The 17,051-nt window shown below is 46.2% G+C and overlaps 1 protein-coding gene across 2 annotated transcripts in view; it reads left to right on the plus strand.

Moving 5' to 3' along the window:
- The first annotated feature begins 2,083 nt into the window (after positions 1–2,083).
- The window catches only part of LOC139059844 (formylglycine-generating enzyme), a 148,698-nt gene continuing 133,730 nt past the window's right edge, over positions 2,084–17,051 (plus strand). The window contains exon 1 of one of the 2 annotated variants that reach the window (XM_070538280.1): positions 2,084–2,196. Coding sequence is in view for 1 of the 2 variants with exons in the window: in XM_070538279.1 (XP_070394380.1) it covers positions 2,311–2,656 (346 nt within the window). In the remaining variant the exon portion in view is untranslated. Of the gene's footprint in view, positions 2,657–17,051 lie in introns of both variants that reach the window. The other variant, XM_070538279.1, reaches the window with a different exon arrangement.

Here is a 17,051-nt window from a genome sequence, read left to right on the forward strand (position 1 = left end):
TGTTCCCTTAGTGAGTGAAACTCAGTGAAAGAAACTTTGCCTTCTTTGTGGAGCAAAGACAGTTGGCAAAAATGAAGCACACAAAGGTAGAGAGGTTTTGGTATAGCCTGCACAGTGAAAGATCCACTCAAGATCCAGGTGCTGTACCGTATCTTCAGAAGATAAAGCATTCATCTAAACACAAGCACAGGGTGTAAATGATCGCACTCCGATGCATGTGATACATAATGACAATCACCACGAAAGCCTATCGCATTACTATTACTTCCACAGGTAATTTTCATGGCTGCTATGGAATGGCTGTCTCGCTGCACCACAATCTATAGCAACTAATACACTGGGCATTTCAAATGGTTCATGAACGCGGGTTGGGCCCTGGCCAGACTGAAGCAGCGGCACTCGAGAGACACTTTTCAACGCCCAGCCTCGTGTGAGTCACTTGACACTCGTCACGGACACTTGCTGACATTGCCTTCAGGCGGGAACAGGCCTTTCTGTTAGATTCACGTTTCACGTCCAGGCTTTCGTTACTAGGCTTCTGCGTGCGTAAGGCAACGCGAAATGTTTGAACGCACTTTGCTCATCGACAAAAGGCGCCCTTACTTTGCACAGCGATTTGGAAATGTGTATGCACCCTACATCGACGTCAATGCCGACGCGCACCACTTCTGCGTTTTCGAGCTCGAGAGCAGTGTGTCGACGTGGTGTCCAAGGCCAAATAGGCATCCGACTTTGCCAGAAGGCGTACACACAAGTTAAAGAATCGCTACATACGACACACCCTGCAATATGCATGATCCGTGTCGGCACCATATGCAGTCGGCGCTGTGCTACCACGACTCTTCGAAACCGACAGTCCAAATGAGGCGACATGTCGTGCTGTTTCGTGGATGCAGCACAGTTCGTTCGAAGCTTCTGTAGCTTCGTAACGGCAGCGTTATTCGTACTCGCCGATATTACACAGTGACCCAATATGCAGTCGGCGCTGTGCTACCACGACTCTTCGAAACCAACAGTCCAAATGATGCGACATGTCGTGCTGTTTCGTGGATGCAGCACAGTTCGTTCGAAGCTTCTGTAGCTTCGTAACGGCAACGTTATTCGTACTCGCCGATATTACACAGTGATTTGTACACACCACACAGCCACAAGGAATCGCAACGGTCCTCCCACTGCGTGCACGCGTGTAGGCGCCGACAGTCATTTTCGATTTTAAAACGCTGCACAAAATAAATGCTTTATTTATTTAGGCGTAGTGTATTTAACAACAAAACGATAACGTTAGCATTTCATGTATTTTTTTCTAAGTTTTCTTTTTGTGACGTCATCATGCGTGGCAGCAGCGGACTCCACTTGGGGTCGTCTGCTGCCACGTGCGTGCACCCAGCGCCGGCCGTGCAAAACTCCAGAGTCTGACGTCCGTCGCGTCACCTAAGGCTATGTTTTCTTTTGTTTTTGTTTTTTGAAACGCGCAGTCGCTTGGGCATTTGTGCTCTTAAAGTGTAGGAAATAATGCCCGGGAAGGGGGCAATGCCTGGATATCGGATGTTTTCTTCATAATTTATAGTACGGCTTGGAATGAGTCTGGTATTTCCGACGCCATGTATGCATGTATTGTATTGTCGTCCATTCAGCACTTTCGCACACTTTCCTTCTACACGCAGCTAGTACTCCTATAAAGTCTAAATATGCTTGTAATATACTTTCTTTTGCAGCTGATGCCGTCCGGTGGAGCTCCGTAAGGGAACTGCTGCTTCTTACCTGGTGCCACAACGTCGGATGAACGCACAAAAATCCCGGAACAAGCGTACAAATTTCTTCATTTTCAAGGCGTTTTGCGTCTACTTTATGAAACTGCACGGCACACAGGTTCAATGAAGGCTTGTAAAGATCGTTCGCAATCAATTTCATTAAATAAACGATTCCGCACTAAGTCTGCGCGCAATGAAGCACTAGAAGCAAAAAAAAAAAAAAGACCGAGTAGCGCAGTCGGCGTAGCGCGTGCCAGCTAGAGTTCAAAACACGCGCGCCCAAAACCGAAACCGGAAAAAGTTAATCCCATCCGCTTGGTGCGCTACAGTCAATTCGGCCGCTGGGCTCTTTAGAGAGCTCTTGTTCGTTTACGCAAGCGTCGGCCGTTACCGAAGCGATGGGTGATTACACCGGCCCGTGCCAGCTGCTGGAAAGCGGCTTTAAGTATGACACTTTCCTGCGCTTGTTTTTTGTGTTTGAAAGCGCGTGTGTGACAGCACCTGTAGCCCTGTGGGGCCGGACGCGTAGGCTGGGGCTCGCGGCGGATCAGTGACCAGGATGGCTTTGCTGCGGGCTGTTGTCGTTGTATTGGCGTTATCGTCGCTGGCTACTGCAGTGCTTGGAGATGACGAGTCTTCGAATTCTCCTTCAGATCTATCGCAGTGTTCCGGCTCCTCGTCGAAGGTCGTGGACAAATTTTCGGAGAGCGCCGTTAATGAGCCCGATGACGGCAACACCGGCCAGAGTACGTACGGCGGTGGTTCGGTGTCTTGTGGTTGTAGCGCCCTGAGTCGTGACAATCCGAGCAAGTCTGTTGGCGAAAGCAGCGATGACGACGAAGAGTCGAGGGCCGAAGTGGATTCTGAAAGCTCGGAGCCAAGCCATGCTACATTTGAAAGCAATGGTGGGTCACTTCCTTGCATAGGCACCGGCCGGATGCGCGAGTTCGGTCATCCTTACTGCTTCTCTTTCTTCGACTTTCCCACTGCTTCTGCTGCTGCTGCACCGCATTGGGAGGAGGGGGGTTCATAGCGCGTGTATACAGGGACCTGAATATTTGGCTGCGCGTGTTCAAAGAAAGATTTTGCGCTCACCGCTGCACTGTTCTTGCTCAAATTTTGCAGAACGATCGCATTTTGTTGACTTCGTTTAGCATAACACTTGGCACAATTAGTCGCCTGTTTCTTTAACACAAAAATGAGAAACAGTTTATGCCTATGGGAAAAATGGCGTCTGAAAAGCCGGCCCTAGCACAAGTGTGTGCCAGGGCTGGTTTTTCAAACGCCATCTTTCCCATAGCCGAAAACAGTCTCACATTTTAAAGCGAAATCTTTACTGGCCGCGAACTTGCGATTTCGCCGTGGCCGTTCTCCGAGGAGGCACATGACGTCACACCGCGTTCCTCGTCGTTGCGTTCGCCTCCGCTCGCTTCGCCAGCTGCGTCGCATGCCTGATAACTTGCCGGAGGATTGAAAAGGAGAGCTCGCGTGCGCCGCAACCACAGTTAGGCGGCAGTATCGACGGCGACAATTCTGATAAGCAGGAGGAGAGCTGGAATCGACATCGGAACGAGATGAAGAGGAAACGAATCGCCCAGGAAACGCGAACAGCGCGCCGAACGACTGGCTAAACGCCACAAGATAGCTAGTCAACCAGACTAACCTGGACTTGCTATCAAGATTAACAAGGGTAACCATGCTATGCCTTAGCTTTCACTACATATATCCTGGCATAGCCAAGCTAAGCCACTGCCAATTTTTTGTATTAAAGAGCAAGCTACTAATGGTGCCAAGTGTTATGCTAAACGAAGGTGACAGTAAAATGCGATTGTTCTGCAAAATTTGAGCAAGAACAGTGCAGTGGTCAGCGCAAATCTTTTTTTGAACACGTGCAGCAAGATATTCAGGACCCTGTACATCACAGGAACTCGGCAGTGAGAAATGCGGCGCGAAAAACTCGTTTGGGCGTTTGTATTGCATCGAATATGCACAATGCTCTCTTGAGATCCCTGGCTGTCACATCAGCCTCATGACGGCTGTAATTATCCGGGACTCCCCGCAAAAGCATTGCAGAAATTGCAGTGCTTACCTTTCTACTAACGTGCATGTCCAGGGGGAAGCTAGATAGAATGGTAGATAGGAGGAGGAAGAGGAGGCAGAGAATGGGTAGAACCAATGCAGTTGCGAAATGAGTGAAAAACAACCTTCAAATAAAATAAAATCAAAATTTTATTCATCTTCATTTGGTACATAAGTTTTCATTTCCTGTCCAACCTAAGCACAGCGTGCTTGTTGGTTGTTCAGGCAGCACAGTGAATCATCAAACGTGTACCACAAAACAATGAAGTAGGGCATACTAGTACATACTAACCATATTATACAAAATTATGGAGACATAATGACTGCAACTCAAGCAAAATTAAAACTAAGTAAATAAATAAATAAAGGACATCATAATAGCTTGACAAAGCCATACGACAACTCACAGAATATCTAAGGAGCAAATCTAGGAAAGCAACCTTCCACATGCAAGAAGCCATCAGTGATTTATCTGCAATGATGAGCACCATTTCCTTATTGATTTAGTCATTTTTCGTTTAGTTTTTAAATTTCCAAGCACTTCTCCAAGTTCATTAAATATCTGTGGCACGTAATATCCCCTTACTTTTTTCCCGTAATGTGTAAAGCATCGTGGCTTAATGTATGTTTCTGTCTTTCTTAGGGCAACGTTTTTCTTGACAGGTACTTTGAAATCCTTTGCATAGTAATGACGTGTGAGCACAGTGTAATAAAATAGTTCACGCATTTCCAGTATGCCAAGCCTATTCTATTGTTCCTCCTTGTCAGCCTGTTGCAGCATAGTTCCGTAGGTTACACTGTTTACTATTCTTTTAATTATGCGGTTTATGGCTTCCATTTTGTGATCAGAACAAGTTCCATACAGTGTAATACCGTAGGTTATAATAGATTCATCCGGCGCCATGTATATGGTGCGCCTCAAGTGCATTGAAGTTTTACCTCTTAGGTTGTACATCATCGCAGACACAGCTCTAAGCCTGTTACATATATACTGCACATGATCATTCCATGTTATATGCTCATCAAATATTATTCCGAGATACCTTATTGCATGTTCAAATGGTATAGCATTACATGTGCACGTTGTGCAATGAGAGTTATGTAAAAAGAGAGACTCCCTTAGGAGCATTCGTTTGTGTGGGTTTCTAAAACAGATAACCTTTGTTTTTTGCCAATTTAAATATATTGAATTTTACGTCAGCCAGTCTGTTACCCTCCACACATCCTGTTGAAACACTTTGCACCCAATATCTAGATCAGGGAGTTCTAGTGCTAATGCTGTGTCATCTGCATATTGGAAGATTCTTGATCTCAAATTCAAAAAACCGAGTTCAGAGATGTAGATAATAAATAGTAATGGGGCCAGAGTACTTCCTTGCGGTACACCGAATTTTATTGATTTAAATTCATTGTATTTGTTTTCAATTCTTACACACTGTGATCTGTCTGTGAAATATCCCTCAAGGAATTGATGAAATCGGCCCCTGAAACCTAGGTTGTCCAACTTTTGCAACAATAAGGCGTGATCAATAGTATCAAATGCCTTTGATAGGTCTAAAAATAATGCTAGCATAAGACGATTGTTTTCTATCGCAGTGTTAATGTAATCCGAGAATTCTTCTAAGAGCGTGGTTGTGTTCCGGTCCTTTGTGAACCCATATTGTGCCGGGTTGTTTAATGAATATTTATCGCAGAAAGACTGCATAACGGAAGCCACGTGCTTTTCCAAAATATGAGCCAGGGCAGGTATAATAGAAATTGGTCTATATTTTGCGCAGTCACTTTTCTTTCCACTTTTGTACACAGGCCTCACTATCGAAATTTTCAATTCTTTGGGCATGATTCCGGTTTCTAATATTTCGTTTAATATTTTGAGAATCACATCTTTTAGTTTGTTAAAGTTGTAGTACAGATCTCTTACGCAGATCTTATCAAAACCTGGTGGTTTGAACATCTTCATTTTACCTATTATATTCCATAGCTCAGTTTCTGTTATCTCAGGAAGGTACGCTGTCTGTGTGCATGAAAGTATTGGCTGATATTCGAGATGATTCGTACCATGAGCAATGCGCAGCTTGTCTGTCGCGTGAATGAAAGTCTCGTTAAACAGTTCGCACAATGACTGTGTTGCTTCTTTTGGAAAGTTTTTGTCGATGACCTCCTCAATCGTTGCCTGTTTGACGCGGCCCATTAAACTGTTTGCCAATTTCCATGTTTTTCTTCCATCATTCCTGTTTAGCGCAAACTGCTGGGATAGGTATCTTCTTTTTGCCTGTCGCGTTTTGGCTGTTACAAGATTTCGCAATCTGCGAAATTCCTGCCTAAGTGCTACATTTTCGGGGTCCTTTCTACAGTTCTGCCAAGCTTTATCCTTTAAGTAACACAATTCCATGATATCCTGCATTATCCTATTGTTGTCCGGTTTTCTTTGCTTCATTTTTATAGCTTTGAAGGACGTCTCGTATATGAGGTGGAACTTATAGAGAAATATAGTATATAGCCTCATGTGATCCAGAGGTAATATAGCATTCCAGTTTGTGTTCTGAATAGCTTTGTCTATACTCCTGTTGTCTAAAATGTTCCTGATTCTAGGTCTGATGTTCGCATTGTCTTTATGGTTACAAGTTTCTTTCATGGTTACAAGGGTTGAAGAAATTGAACGTTTGCGATCAACATCACCACTAGTTATCGGCAATCAAAGCAAACAGCACGGAGAGCTTTGTTTACATTGATTCTCACACTGGGTGGGATCCACAGATTTTCTTTGTCATGTTTTGTTTTGTGACGTTTCTTGTGAACCTTGCTACTCTTCACTCGCAGCTGCCATACAAGGGGAAGAGGGGGATGGGGGAAAGGTGGCAGCGGTTGGGGGCAAACAGAATAAATATAAGTTCAAAGTATGATGCGTTTCTGCCATTTATGAAAAGTAAACACCATGCAAATTTGTGAAACAAACAACTTGCTTCGGGCGTGCAGAAGCAGAGCCATATTAAAGTGCACCGAAGGGTCTAGGCAACACTAAGGAAGTGGTTGCACATAAAATCAACACTTGTGTGCAGTACCTTTGCAGCCATGGTATTGCTCAAGGTCGCAGGTTTGATCCTGGCCGCTGCAGCCACATTGTGATGGGGCTGAAAGGAAAAATGCTTATGCACTTATATTTAGAGAAGCGTTAAACAACTTATTGTCAAAATTAATCCAGAGTCCGCCTCTATGGCAAGCTTCAAAATCTGATTCTGCTTTGGCATGTACAGTCCCACAATTCAAGTTTAACACTTCTGCCACGATGCCATGTGGGGCAAAGTATAGGCTCAACCCTTTCAGCGATAATGAACAATGATGCACAATGCCTGAAGCAAGCACTTCCCCTTGTGTGTTCTGTGTACTACACAGGCAAACAGCAGTGATGCATGCAAGGTAACATCTAACATCAACTGAGCACTCTCGTGTTGCACTAAATGTTGAAGAAATTGAACGTTTGCTATCAACATCACCACTAATTATCGGCAATCAAAGCAAACAGCATGGAGAGCTTTGTTTACATTGATTCTCACACTGCGTGGGATCCACAGATTTTCTTTGTCATGTTTTGTTTTGTGACGTTTCTTGTGAACTAGCTAAAATTTTAGTACTTTGCATGAGAATTTGGGGAAGCAGTACACTCCGTGGTGTGTGTCATCCGCTTGGGTTGCGAGGCATGCAATTTGTTTTTGAAAGCATTAGAACAAAATTTTTATACCTGAGTGATCTGGGCACATTTCAAAAGCCCTTGAGTCGAGGGCTTTTGAGACTGTCCAATTCGAACGAGTCGTGTTGCTGCCACAGGGCAGTTCTCAATGGCCAGGAAGAGTTTCACTTGTTTCACACTTTGAAGAAGATGCACAATGGTTGGCATAACAGTCACACAAAAAACAAGAAAAGAACTGATTATTTGTAGCACTATTTGTGCATATTTAATTATTCTTAAATTGATAATTTGTAGCATTATCCATGCATATTTAAATTATATTTAAGTCCATGCTGATGGTGTTTGGTAATATTTTTTTGGAGGAGGTTTTTTGCGGCAGACATTTCTTTTTTTGTGTTGGTTCAAAAACGCTGCTAAGAGAAGGCACGCAACTACCACTAGAGGGCTTTTATGACTTTCTAGGTCCTTCCATGAGACTTTGTAGACTCTACTGACTTTTGACTTGGTGGCCGTCCAAACTTCCCAAGTAGCAGCACCCAATTCACCAGTCAGTCAAAAGACGATCAGTCGAAAGAGCATCGAAGTGCCCATGTGACACTGGTATTCTAATGTCCCCATTCTTTGATAAACATTCTCTTCTTACGTTATCACAGTATGGATACAGGCCAAGTTTCTAGACAAAGTCCTCCTCTTAAAAAAAAAAAAAGAATTAATTTGAGGTTACGTAAAGGCAAGGAAACTTGCACTGGACTATACTTCTTCAAATCATTTGACAGAATACATCACGAAACAGTGTTACAAAAATGCTGTAATAGGAAATATGAGGCGTTGTGCTAGATGTAATGAAGAGCTATTTATAAGACTGATAGCAGTGTGTATCAGCAAGTGGAACTTTATCCTTTTCTTAAAATGTTGAAGACATGGTGTTCTAAAAGGAAGTATATTAAGACTCCTGCTGTTTATTAGATATATTACCAACATTGTTGGCATTGATTAATGTACATATGATGTATGTGCAGAAGATACAAGTATATCTTTTACAGATAAATACCATAACACACTTATGAAATCAGCTAATGAGATAATATGCAAAACATTTTGCTCGTCGCTAAAGAGTTCTTTAAAGCTCTGTTCTGAAATGCAGGCTGTTCTTTTCTGTGCAAAATCTGCACCATGAAATATGAATTATTCTTTCAGCATAAATAAAAACGAAGTTAAGCTTTCTTCTAACACAAACACTCTAGAAGTTGTGTTCCGCAAATTTATGCTTTGGGACCACCATACAGTCTACTTACAAATTTAACTATGTAAAGGTATGTTAAGGAAATGTCAGAAGTTATTGCCTATGCCGTGAAAACTATTGTATGTTGAATGCACTCTTTGCTTCCCCTCTGTGCTACTCAATCTTGTGTGGTGTATTTTATTTATTTATTTATTTATTGAAGATACCTTACAGGCCCCTTGACAGGGAATTGAGTAAGGGCGTAATAAAAGTGTAATGTAACTCGTCAGTATGCAAACATACGGCTCAAATTTGCAATTTAACACAAGGAAATGGAGAAGAATCGATGATAATGTGGTATGACGACCGAATATAAGGTTGGGCCGGAAAAAGGTTAACATGAAAAAAAAATTTTGGTTGGCATTATACATATGGCAACACTGCACACAAGAACTATAAGGTATACAAATCACAATGACAGCAGTAAAAAGAAAAGAAACTAAACCAGAGATATGCGGATTCTAGGCACAGGAACAGTTGGCAGTGTTTCAAAGATGCACAACGGTAGGGCATGATAAAAACACAGGAGCTAATCGTGTGCACAGTAAGAACATTTATCAATATAAAAAATGCAGTCGGGCACAAAGTGGGATACCCCCCCCCCCCCCACACGGCCCGTCTGTCAACCGCTTGTCAACGCACGGGTGTTACCAGGCGTGTCAACGGCGTCTGACACGCCGGCTGAAAAAAGAAAAGAGAGGAAAGGAAAGGGAAAGAAAGGATAAGCCAAGAAACCAAACTAAGTGTTGTTGCCTATAGCTTGAAATTTTGCATAGCAAATAGGTTCTAAAGCTCCCTTTAAAACATTTATGCCTATTGGTTCCAATGTCTTGAACTTATGGATAAGGTATGATTCTCTGTATTTTCTTTCTCATTCAGAAAGGAAATTTGACTGTAAGTTGTAGAGTTTAAGTTCATCAAAGTTATGACCTGGTTGGTTGAAATGCTTGGCGACAGCTTTGGGAATCTTTTTAGCTGTGTCCACACGATGTCCGTTTAATCTGACGTTCATTGATTGTCCCGTTTCACCGCTATATTGTCACGTGGTAGTGACTGTGAAGAAAGCAACCAAACTGAGAAAGACGAAATTAGCGTTTTATTGGGCGAACTTGTGCCCTAAAAAACAGGCTACACTCAAAGAACGGCGACAGCGGTGAACGCAGTCGGCGATCGGCGAAAATCTCATCAACGGGTCAAGCGTGTCGGCTTTTATACATCAATCGTCGCGTGTTCCAGACTAATCACTGGGACCCACGAGCCTTCCACAAAGTTCTACATTATTCGCGTCGCACGTACATGAAATCAGATTACACGAGGTTCGGTCACAGACACCGGATAGAACCGTCGATAACATTCCAGAAACTTCCCACACATGCAAGCGCGTGCTGCGCTGTGCGATAACATTTGTTAGGCGGTTAAACATGTTGCCTGATAAAGACAAGTACACATGTCAATACCCCCCTCTTAAAAAAGCATCGACCCGATGCAGCAAAGGAAAGTAATAAAGAAAAGGACTCATAGCAACGAAAACAACAAAATAAGGAAGTAGGAAGTTCGTCAGCGTCCGTAAAAGGGTTTAAGACGCACCATGTGGACCACTTCAGATCGTGCGTGGCGCCGCTGTGAATGCGAAATGCCGTCTGGCACGACGTCATGCCTCAGTGCGCCAATACATCAGATGACCTTGTAGGGTCTGAAATAGCATCGCAGTAGTTTCTCACTGAGTCCTCGTCGGCGTATCGGGGTCCATACCTAAACACGGTCGCCGGGCTGGTACTCGATGAAGCATCGCCGGAGGTTGTAGTGTCGGCTGTCGGTCCTCTGCTGGCTCTTGATTCGCAGGGCGAGCTGTCGGGCTTCTTCGGCGCGCTGGAGATAGGTAGCGACGTCAAGATTCTCCTCGTCAGTGACGTGCGGCAGCATGGCATCGAGCGTCGTCGTCTGGTTCCTGCCGTAAACCAGCTTGAACGGCGTGATCTGTGTTGTTTCTTGCACCGCCGTGTTGTAAACGAATGTTACGTACCGCAGGACGGCATCCCAGGTCTTGTGTACCACGTCGATGTACATTGCTAGCATGTCGGCAAGGGTCTTATTCAGCCGCTCCGTAAGACCATTCGTCTGTGGGTAGTAGGCCGTTGTCCTCCTGTGCCTTAATTGTCTGACTGTATTGCAGAATGGCTTGGGTGAGCTCCGCTGTAAAGGCTGTTCCTCTGTCGGTGACGAGGACTTTGTTGTATCGTAAGGTGTCATGTCGCAGCAGGATCTTTTCGACAAAGAATATCGCCACTTCGGCTGCGCTACCTTTTGGCAGTGCTTTAGTTTCAGCGCAGCAGGTGAGGTAGTCCGTCGCCACAACGATCCATTTTTTTCCGGTTGTTGACGTCGGAAGGGGTCCCAACAAGTCCATTCCAATCTGCTGGAATGGTCAGCAAGGAGGCTCGATTGGCTGTAGTAATCCTGCTGGCCTTGTCGGTGGTGCGTTGCGTCGCTGACAGTCTCGGTATGTTCTGACATAACGGGCGACATCGACGGTCAGGTGCGGGCAATAATACTTTTCCTGTATCCTCAATAGTGTCTGGGGAAATCCAAGCTGTCCAACGGTCCGATCGTCATGTAGAGCGTGCAATACTTCTGGTCGCACTCCTGACGGGACAACAAGAAGGTAGTTGGCGCGCCCTGGTGAGAAGTTCTTCTTTACGAGTATGTGGTTTTGAACTGAGAACGAAGACAATCCTCGCTTAAATGCCCTAGGGACAACGTCGGTATGCCCTTCCAAATACTTGACGAGGTTTTTCCACTCCGGGTCTGCTCGCAGCTGTTCAGCCAAGTCTTCCGCGCTTAAAATGCCAAGGAAGGCGTCGTCATCTTCGTCATCTTGCGGCAGCGAGTCAATGCGGGCGTGTGATAGGCAATCGGCATCAGAGTGTTTTCGTCCGGACTTATAGGTTACAGTGATATCATATTCTTGCAGTCTTAGGCTCCACCGCACCAGCCATCCTGAAGGATCCTTTACGTTCGCTAGCCAACACAAGGCGTGATGGTCGCTGATGACTTTGAATGGCCTGCCATATAGGTAAGGGCGAAATTTCGCTGTAGCCCAAACGATGGCGAGGCATTCCTTTTCGGTTGTAGAATAATTTCCTTCCGCTTTTGACAACGACCGGCTAGCGTAAGCTATCACGTGTTCATGGCCATCTTTTCTCTGGACTAGGACGGCACCGAGGCCTAGGCTGCTGGCGTCAGTGTGGATTTCGGTATCGGCGTGCTCGTCGAAGTGTGCAAGTACGGGCGGCGACTGCATGCGTCGTTGAGTTCTTGAAATGCGTCGGCCTTCGGCCTTTCCCACTTGAACTCGACGTCACGTTTAGTTAGCTGTGTCAGCGGCTCAGCGATGCGGGAAAAGTCCTTGACAAATCGCCTGTAGTAGGCACACATGCCAATCTACGCACTGCTTTCTTGTCGATGGGCTGCGGGAACTTTGCGATGGCAGCTGTCTTCTGCGGGTCGGGGCGGACTCCAGACTCGCTGATGACATGGCCTAGGAACAGAAGCTCATTGTAAGCAAAGCGGCACTTTTCTGGCTTCAGAGTGAGCCCTGATGACTTGATGGCCTCCAGTCACATTTCAGACCTGTCTTGTTTACTCCAAGTAAACAAGACGGGTCTGCCACTTCAATCCTGCTAACATCGTGTCCATGACGTGCTGGAATGTTGCAGGCGCCAAGCACAGTCCGAATGGCATGTCCTTGAACTTGTAGAGGCTGTCTGGCGTGATGAAGGCGGTCTTTCCACGATCTCTCTCGTCGACTTCTATTTGCCAGTAGCCAGACTTGAGATCCATCGACGAGAAGTGTTTTGCATTGCAGAGCCGATCTAATGCGTCGTCTATCCGTGGTTGGGGGTATACATCCTTCTTTGTGATCTTGTTCAGTCGATGATAATCGACGCAGAAATGTAAGGTTCCATTCTTTTTCTTCGCCACGACAACAGGGGATGCCCACGGGCTTTTGACTGCTGGATGATGTCGTCGTGCAGCATTTCGTCGACTTGTTCTCTTATAGCTTCACGTTCTCGCGGCAAAACTCGGTAAGGGCTCTGGCGGAGTGTTCGAGCGCACTCCTCGGTGACTATGCGATGCTTGGCGACTCGTGTTTGTCAAATTCTTGATGACGTCGAAAAGCAGCCTTTTTATCGTCGGAGCAGATTTCTGAGGTGCTGTTGCTTAATCACGGCGAGACTTGGAACCATGGTTGTTGGTGTAGATGCAGCGGAATCCGAGAGAACAAACGCATTACTGGTTTCCAGAATTTCCTCGATGTACGCAATCGTCGTGCCCTTGTTGATGTGCTTGAACTCCTGGCTGAAGTTTGTCGGCAACACTTCAGTTTTCCCTCCATGCAGTCAAGCGATCCCTCTTGTGACGCAAATTTCACGGTCTAGCTGTAGACGTTGGTCACCCCCAATGACGCCTTCTACGTCGGCAGGTGTTTTGGTGCCAACGGAAATGACAATGCTGGAGCAAGGCGGGATGCTGACTTGACTTTCAAGCAAGCTTAAGGCATGGTGACTACGAGAGCTCTCCGGTGGTATCGCTCGATCTCCCGACAGCGTTATCAACTTCGACTTCAGGTCGATGATTGCGCCGTGTTGGTTCAGGAAGTCCATGCCGAGAATGACGTCTCGTGAACACTGTTGGAGGATAACAAAGGTGGCAGGGTAAGTCCGGCCATGAACGGTAATTCTTGCCGTGCAGATTCCAGTCGGCGTGATGGCGTGTCCTCCAGCAGTCCGAATTTGAGGGCCTTCCCATGCAGTTTTAACTTTCTTCAACTGGGCGGCGATGTGTCCACTCATTACGGAGTAATCAGCTCTTGTGTCCACTAAGGCGTTAACTGCATGGCCGTCGAGAAGCACGTCGAGGTCGGTGGTTCTTTGTCTGGCGTTGCAGTTAGGTCTTGGCATTTGATCACGGCTGCGTCGTGTTGAACTGAAGCTGGTACGTCGCTTCGTCAAGTCGTCTTTTGTCGGTGTAGTCTTGGCTTCCGGACTTCGTCGGGACAGCGGCATGTCGTTATTATGTCGTCGAGATGGTTTCTTCGCCATCTTCGTCGGCGGTGGAGGATCTTCGTCAGTTTGACGAACAGCAACCACACCTCCATCGGTTGCTGCTTTTAGTTTTCCGGATATAGGCTCGCAGACCGGCCCCGGGCTGCGCCAGTGTATGGTCGGCGCTGGGCGACAGGTAGCAGCCTGGTGACGGCGAACGAGACGGTCGTCGAGCGCTCCACTGAGTGGCGGCGAGGTAATCGGCGATATCGCGAAGTCGTTCGCCACGCTGTGGTCGTGGCGCATTAATGACGAACTCTCGCAGTCCCAATTCCCGGTATGGGCATTGGCGGTAGACGTGACTCGCTTCTCCGCAGTGGTAGCAGAGCGGGCGGTGGTCAGGAGCACGCCAAATGTCCATCTTCCTCGTGCAGCTGCGCTGGGCGACGGACGGGCGTGCTGGCGGCGGCGGCGGTGGGCGACGGAATTGTGGTGTTAGAGGTCCCTGGCGTGGTCGTGCAGGGGGGCTTTGGCGGCGGGCAACGGCAGCATATGTCACCGCCTCCGGCTGGGGCTGCGGTGATTCTGGTTGCACCTCAGGAACTCCAAGGGATCGCTCAAGCTCATTTTTCACGAATTCGGCGATTGAGGCTACTTGAGGCTGCAACCTAGGGCACAACTTCTGCAGCTGTTCCCGTACGACTGCTCTGATAGTTTCGCGCTGATCGTCGGTGGCCAGAGATTGAATTCCTATGTAGTTGGTAGAGTTCGTGTGGCGGTTGAATTGCCGGTTCCGCATTTCGAGTGTCTTCTCGATGCTGGTGGCCTTGCGAAGAAACTCTTCTACGGTCTTCAGTGGGCTTCTTATCATTGCACCGAAAAGTTCTTCCTTCACACCACGCATGAGAAGGCGGACTTTCTTCTCCTCTGGCATATCCGGGTCGGCGTGGCGGAACAGACGGTTCATTTCTTCCGTGAATATGGCAACATTCCCGTTAGGTAGCTGCACTCAGGCGTCCAGCATGGCTTTGGCCCTTTCCTTGAGCACGACGCTCATAAAGGTGTGCAGGAAGCCGCTACGGAACAGGTCTCATGTTGTCATGGTCGACTCCCGGTTCTCAAACCACAATCTGGCGGCGTCTTCTAAAGCAGTATACATGCCGCAGCTTGTCGTCGGAGTCCCAGTTGTTGAAAGTCATGATTCGTTCGTGGGTCTCCAGCCAGGATTCTGGGTCTTCAGTAGCTGCTCCATGGAAGGTCGGTGGGTCTCGAAGTTGTTGCAGGATAACGGGGGACGCTGGAGCAGCCATTGGGGTTGTCTTGGCCACAATCTTCTTTGTCATCTCAGGTAGAAGTCCGTGCTCTGGGGGCAGTCCTTGCAGTCTGCGGCTAGCACACTGGTCTTGGGCACCTCGGGCTTCAGGCTTAGATCGCGGCTTTGCGGGGGCATTCGGTACATGAACGCACAAGCACCTCCACCAGATGTCACGTGGTAGTGACTGTGAAGAAAGCTGCCAAACTGAAAAAGCGAAACTAGCTTTTTATTGGACGAACTCGTGCCCTCAAAAACAGGCTACACTCAAAGGATGGCGACAGCGGCAAACACAGTCGGTGATCGGCAAAAATCTGATCAACGGGTCAAGCGCATCTGCTTTTATACATCAGTCTTCGAATGTTCCAGACTCATTGCTGGGACCCGCGTGCCTTCCACAAAGTTCTACATTATTCATGTCGCACACACATGAAATCAGATTACACAAGGTTCGGTCACAGACACTGGATGGATCCATCGATAACATTCCAGAAGCTTCCCACACATGCAAGCGCGTCCTGTGCTATGCGATAACATTTGTTAGGTGGTGAAACGTGTTGCCCGATGAAGACAAGTACACGTGTCAATATTGTTTCCTACAAAAGGAGCATTCAGGCATATAAATCACATCCGAACTTGTGCAAGTGAAGCTAGATTTGACTTCATATGTATAACTGTTTGCGGTGCTTTTAATTTTAATGTAACTTTGAAGGTGCCTGCAGGTTTTGCACCTGGGGCGACAACATGCTTTTATTGCAGGGGAATGCTGTTGTCTGACTTTTGCGTGCACTAACATGTCTTTGAAGTTCCTGTTTCGGCGATAGGTAACCCTAGGTACATCCAGGAACGCTTTTCCCAGATGCTCGTTACTTGATAATATTCAGTGGTATATTCGTAGGATGTTGTTTATGTTTGGGAGTGCATTAGAATATTTTGTTATAAAGGCCGGCGGTCTGTCAGATTCTAGTGTGGGCTGTTTCTTCGCCAATTCTGACTGTCTCTCGAATCTTGACGCGGCATCGTAAGCTCTATCGAGAGCAACTTGGGGATAGTTTTTTTTCTTCTAGCGTTGTTTTAAGGTCATTTATGTGGTGGATGTAATCGTCATCTTCGCTGCAGATTCTTCTTATTCGTTTCGCTTGTCCGACAAAAATCAAGAGCAACTTGGGGATAGTTCCTTTCTTCTAGTGTTGTTTTAAGGTCATTTAGGTGGTGGATATAATCGTGGTCTTCGCTGCAGAATCTGCAGCGAAAACCACGATTATGTCCACCACCTAAATGACGGTGGCAGGGGGGGGGGGGGCCTTGGCCTTGTGCACGGCATTCCTTTATTCTCATTGCGACACGCTAACACACCTTCCCTTGTTGCCGCACCCACCCGCCTTACACCCTCTCCCCTTTAGAGGAACCCCACCTATATGTACTGTGGCGAGGAAAGCATAGGTCGCCTTAAAGAAGACAAGTCCACTTGTTGAAATGTTGGCTCCTGCTTTCACTTTGTTCTCGTTTTGCTCAAAACATTGTTAAGTAATTTATGTTTTACAGAAAGATGCCCTTCGTTCAATTTCAGGTCAATCTTATATAACTGCGCATACATTGTATTGGTTTGCCAAGTACAAGGCTTTACGAGTCAATAGCATGAATGAGTACCAACTCCTAATCTCTTTTAAAAACAAAGTACTTATAAAGTATACTTTTCAACAAAATCTTGCTAATTTACGTGATGATACCACATCTCGTGTCAACAAACACCCTGAATACTGGTTTATTCAATACCTGCATTCCAAATATGGATTTGAAACATTGGCTTACTGTATTTCAATTACTTAATGAATGTAAATAACACATCGAGATTTATGCCATGTATAAAAAAATGCTTTGCTTATGTTCTTGT

This window comes from Dermacentor albipictus, chromosome 5 (genome assembly GCF_038994185.2).
Source record: "Dermacentor albipictus isolate Rhodes 1998 colony chromosome 5, USDA_Dalb.pri_finalv2, whole genome shotgun sequence".
In the NCBI taxonomy this organism is placed as follows: domain Eukaryota; kingdom Metazoa; phylum Arthropoda; class Arachnida; order Ixodida; family Ixodidae; genus Dermacentor; species Dermacentor albipictus.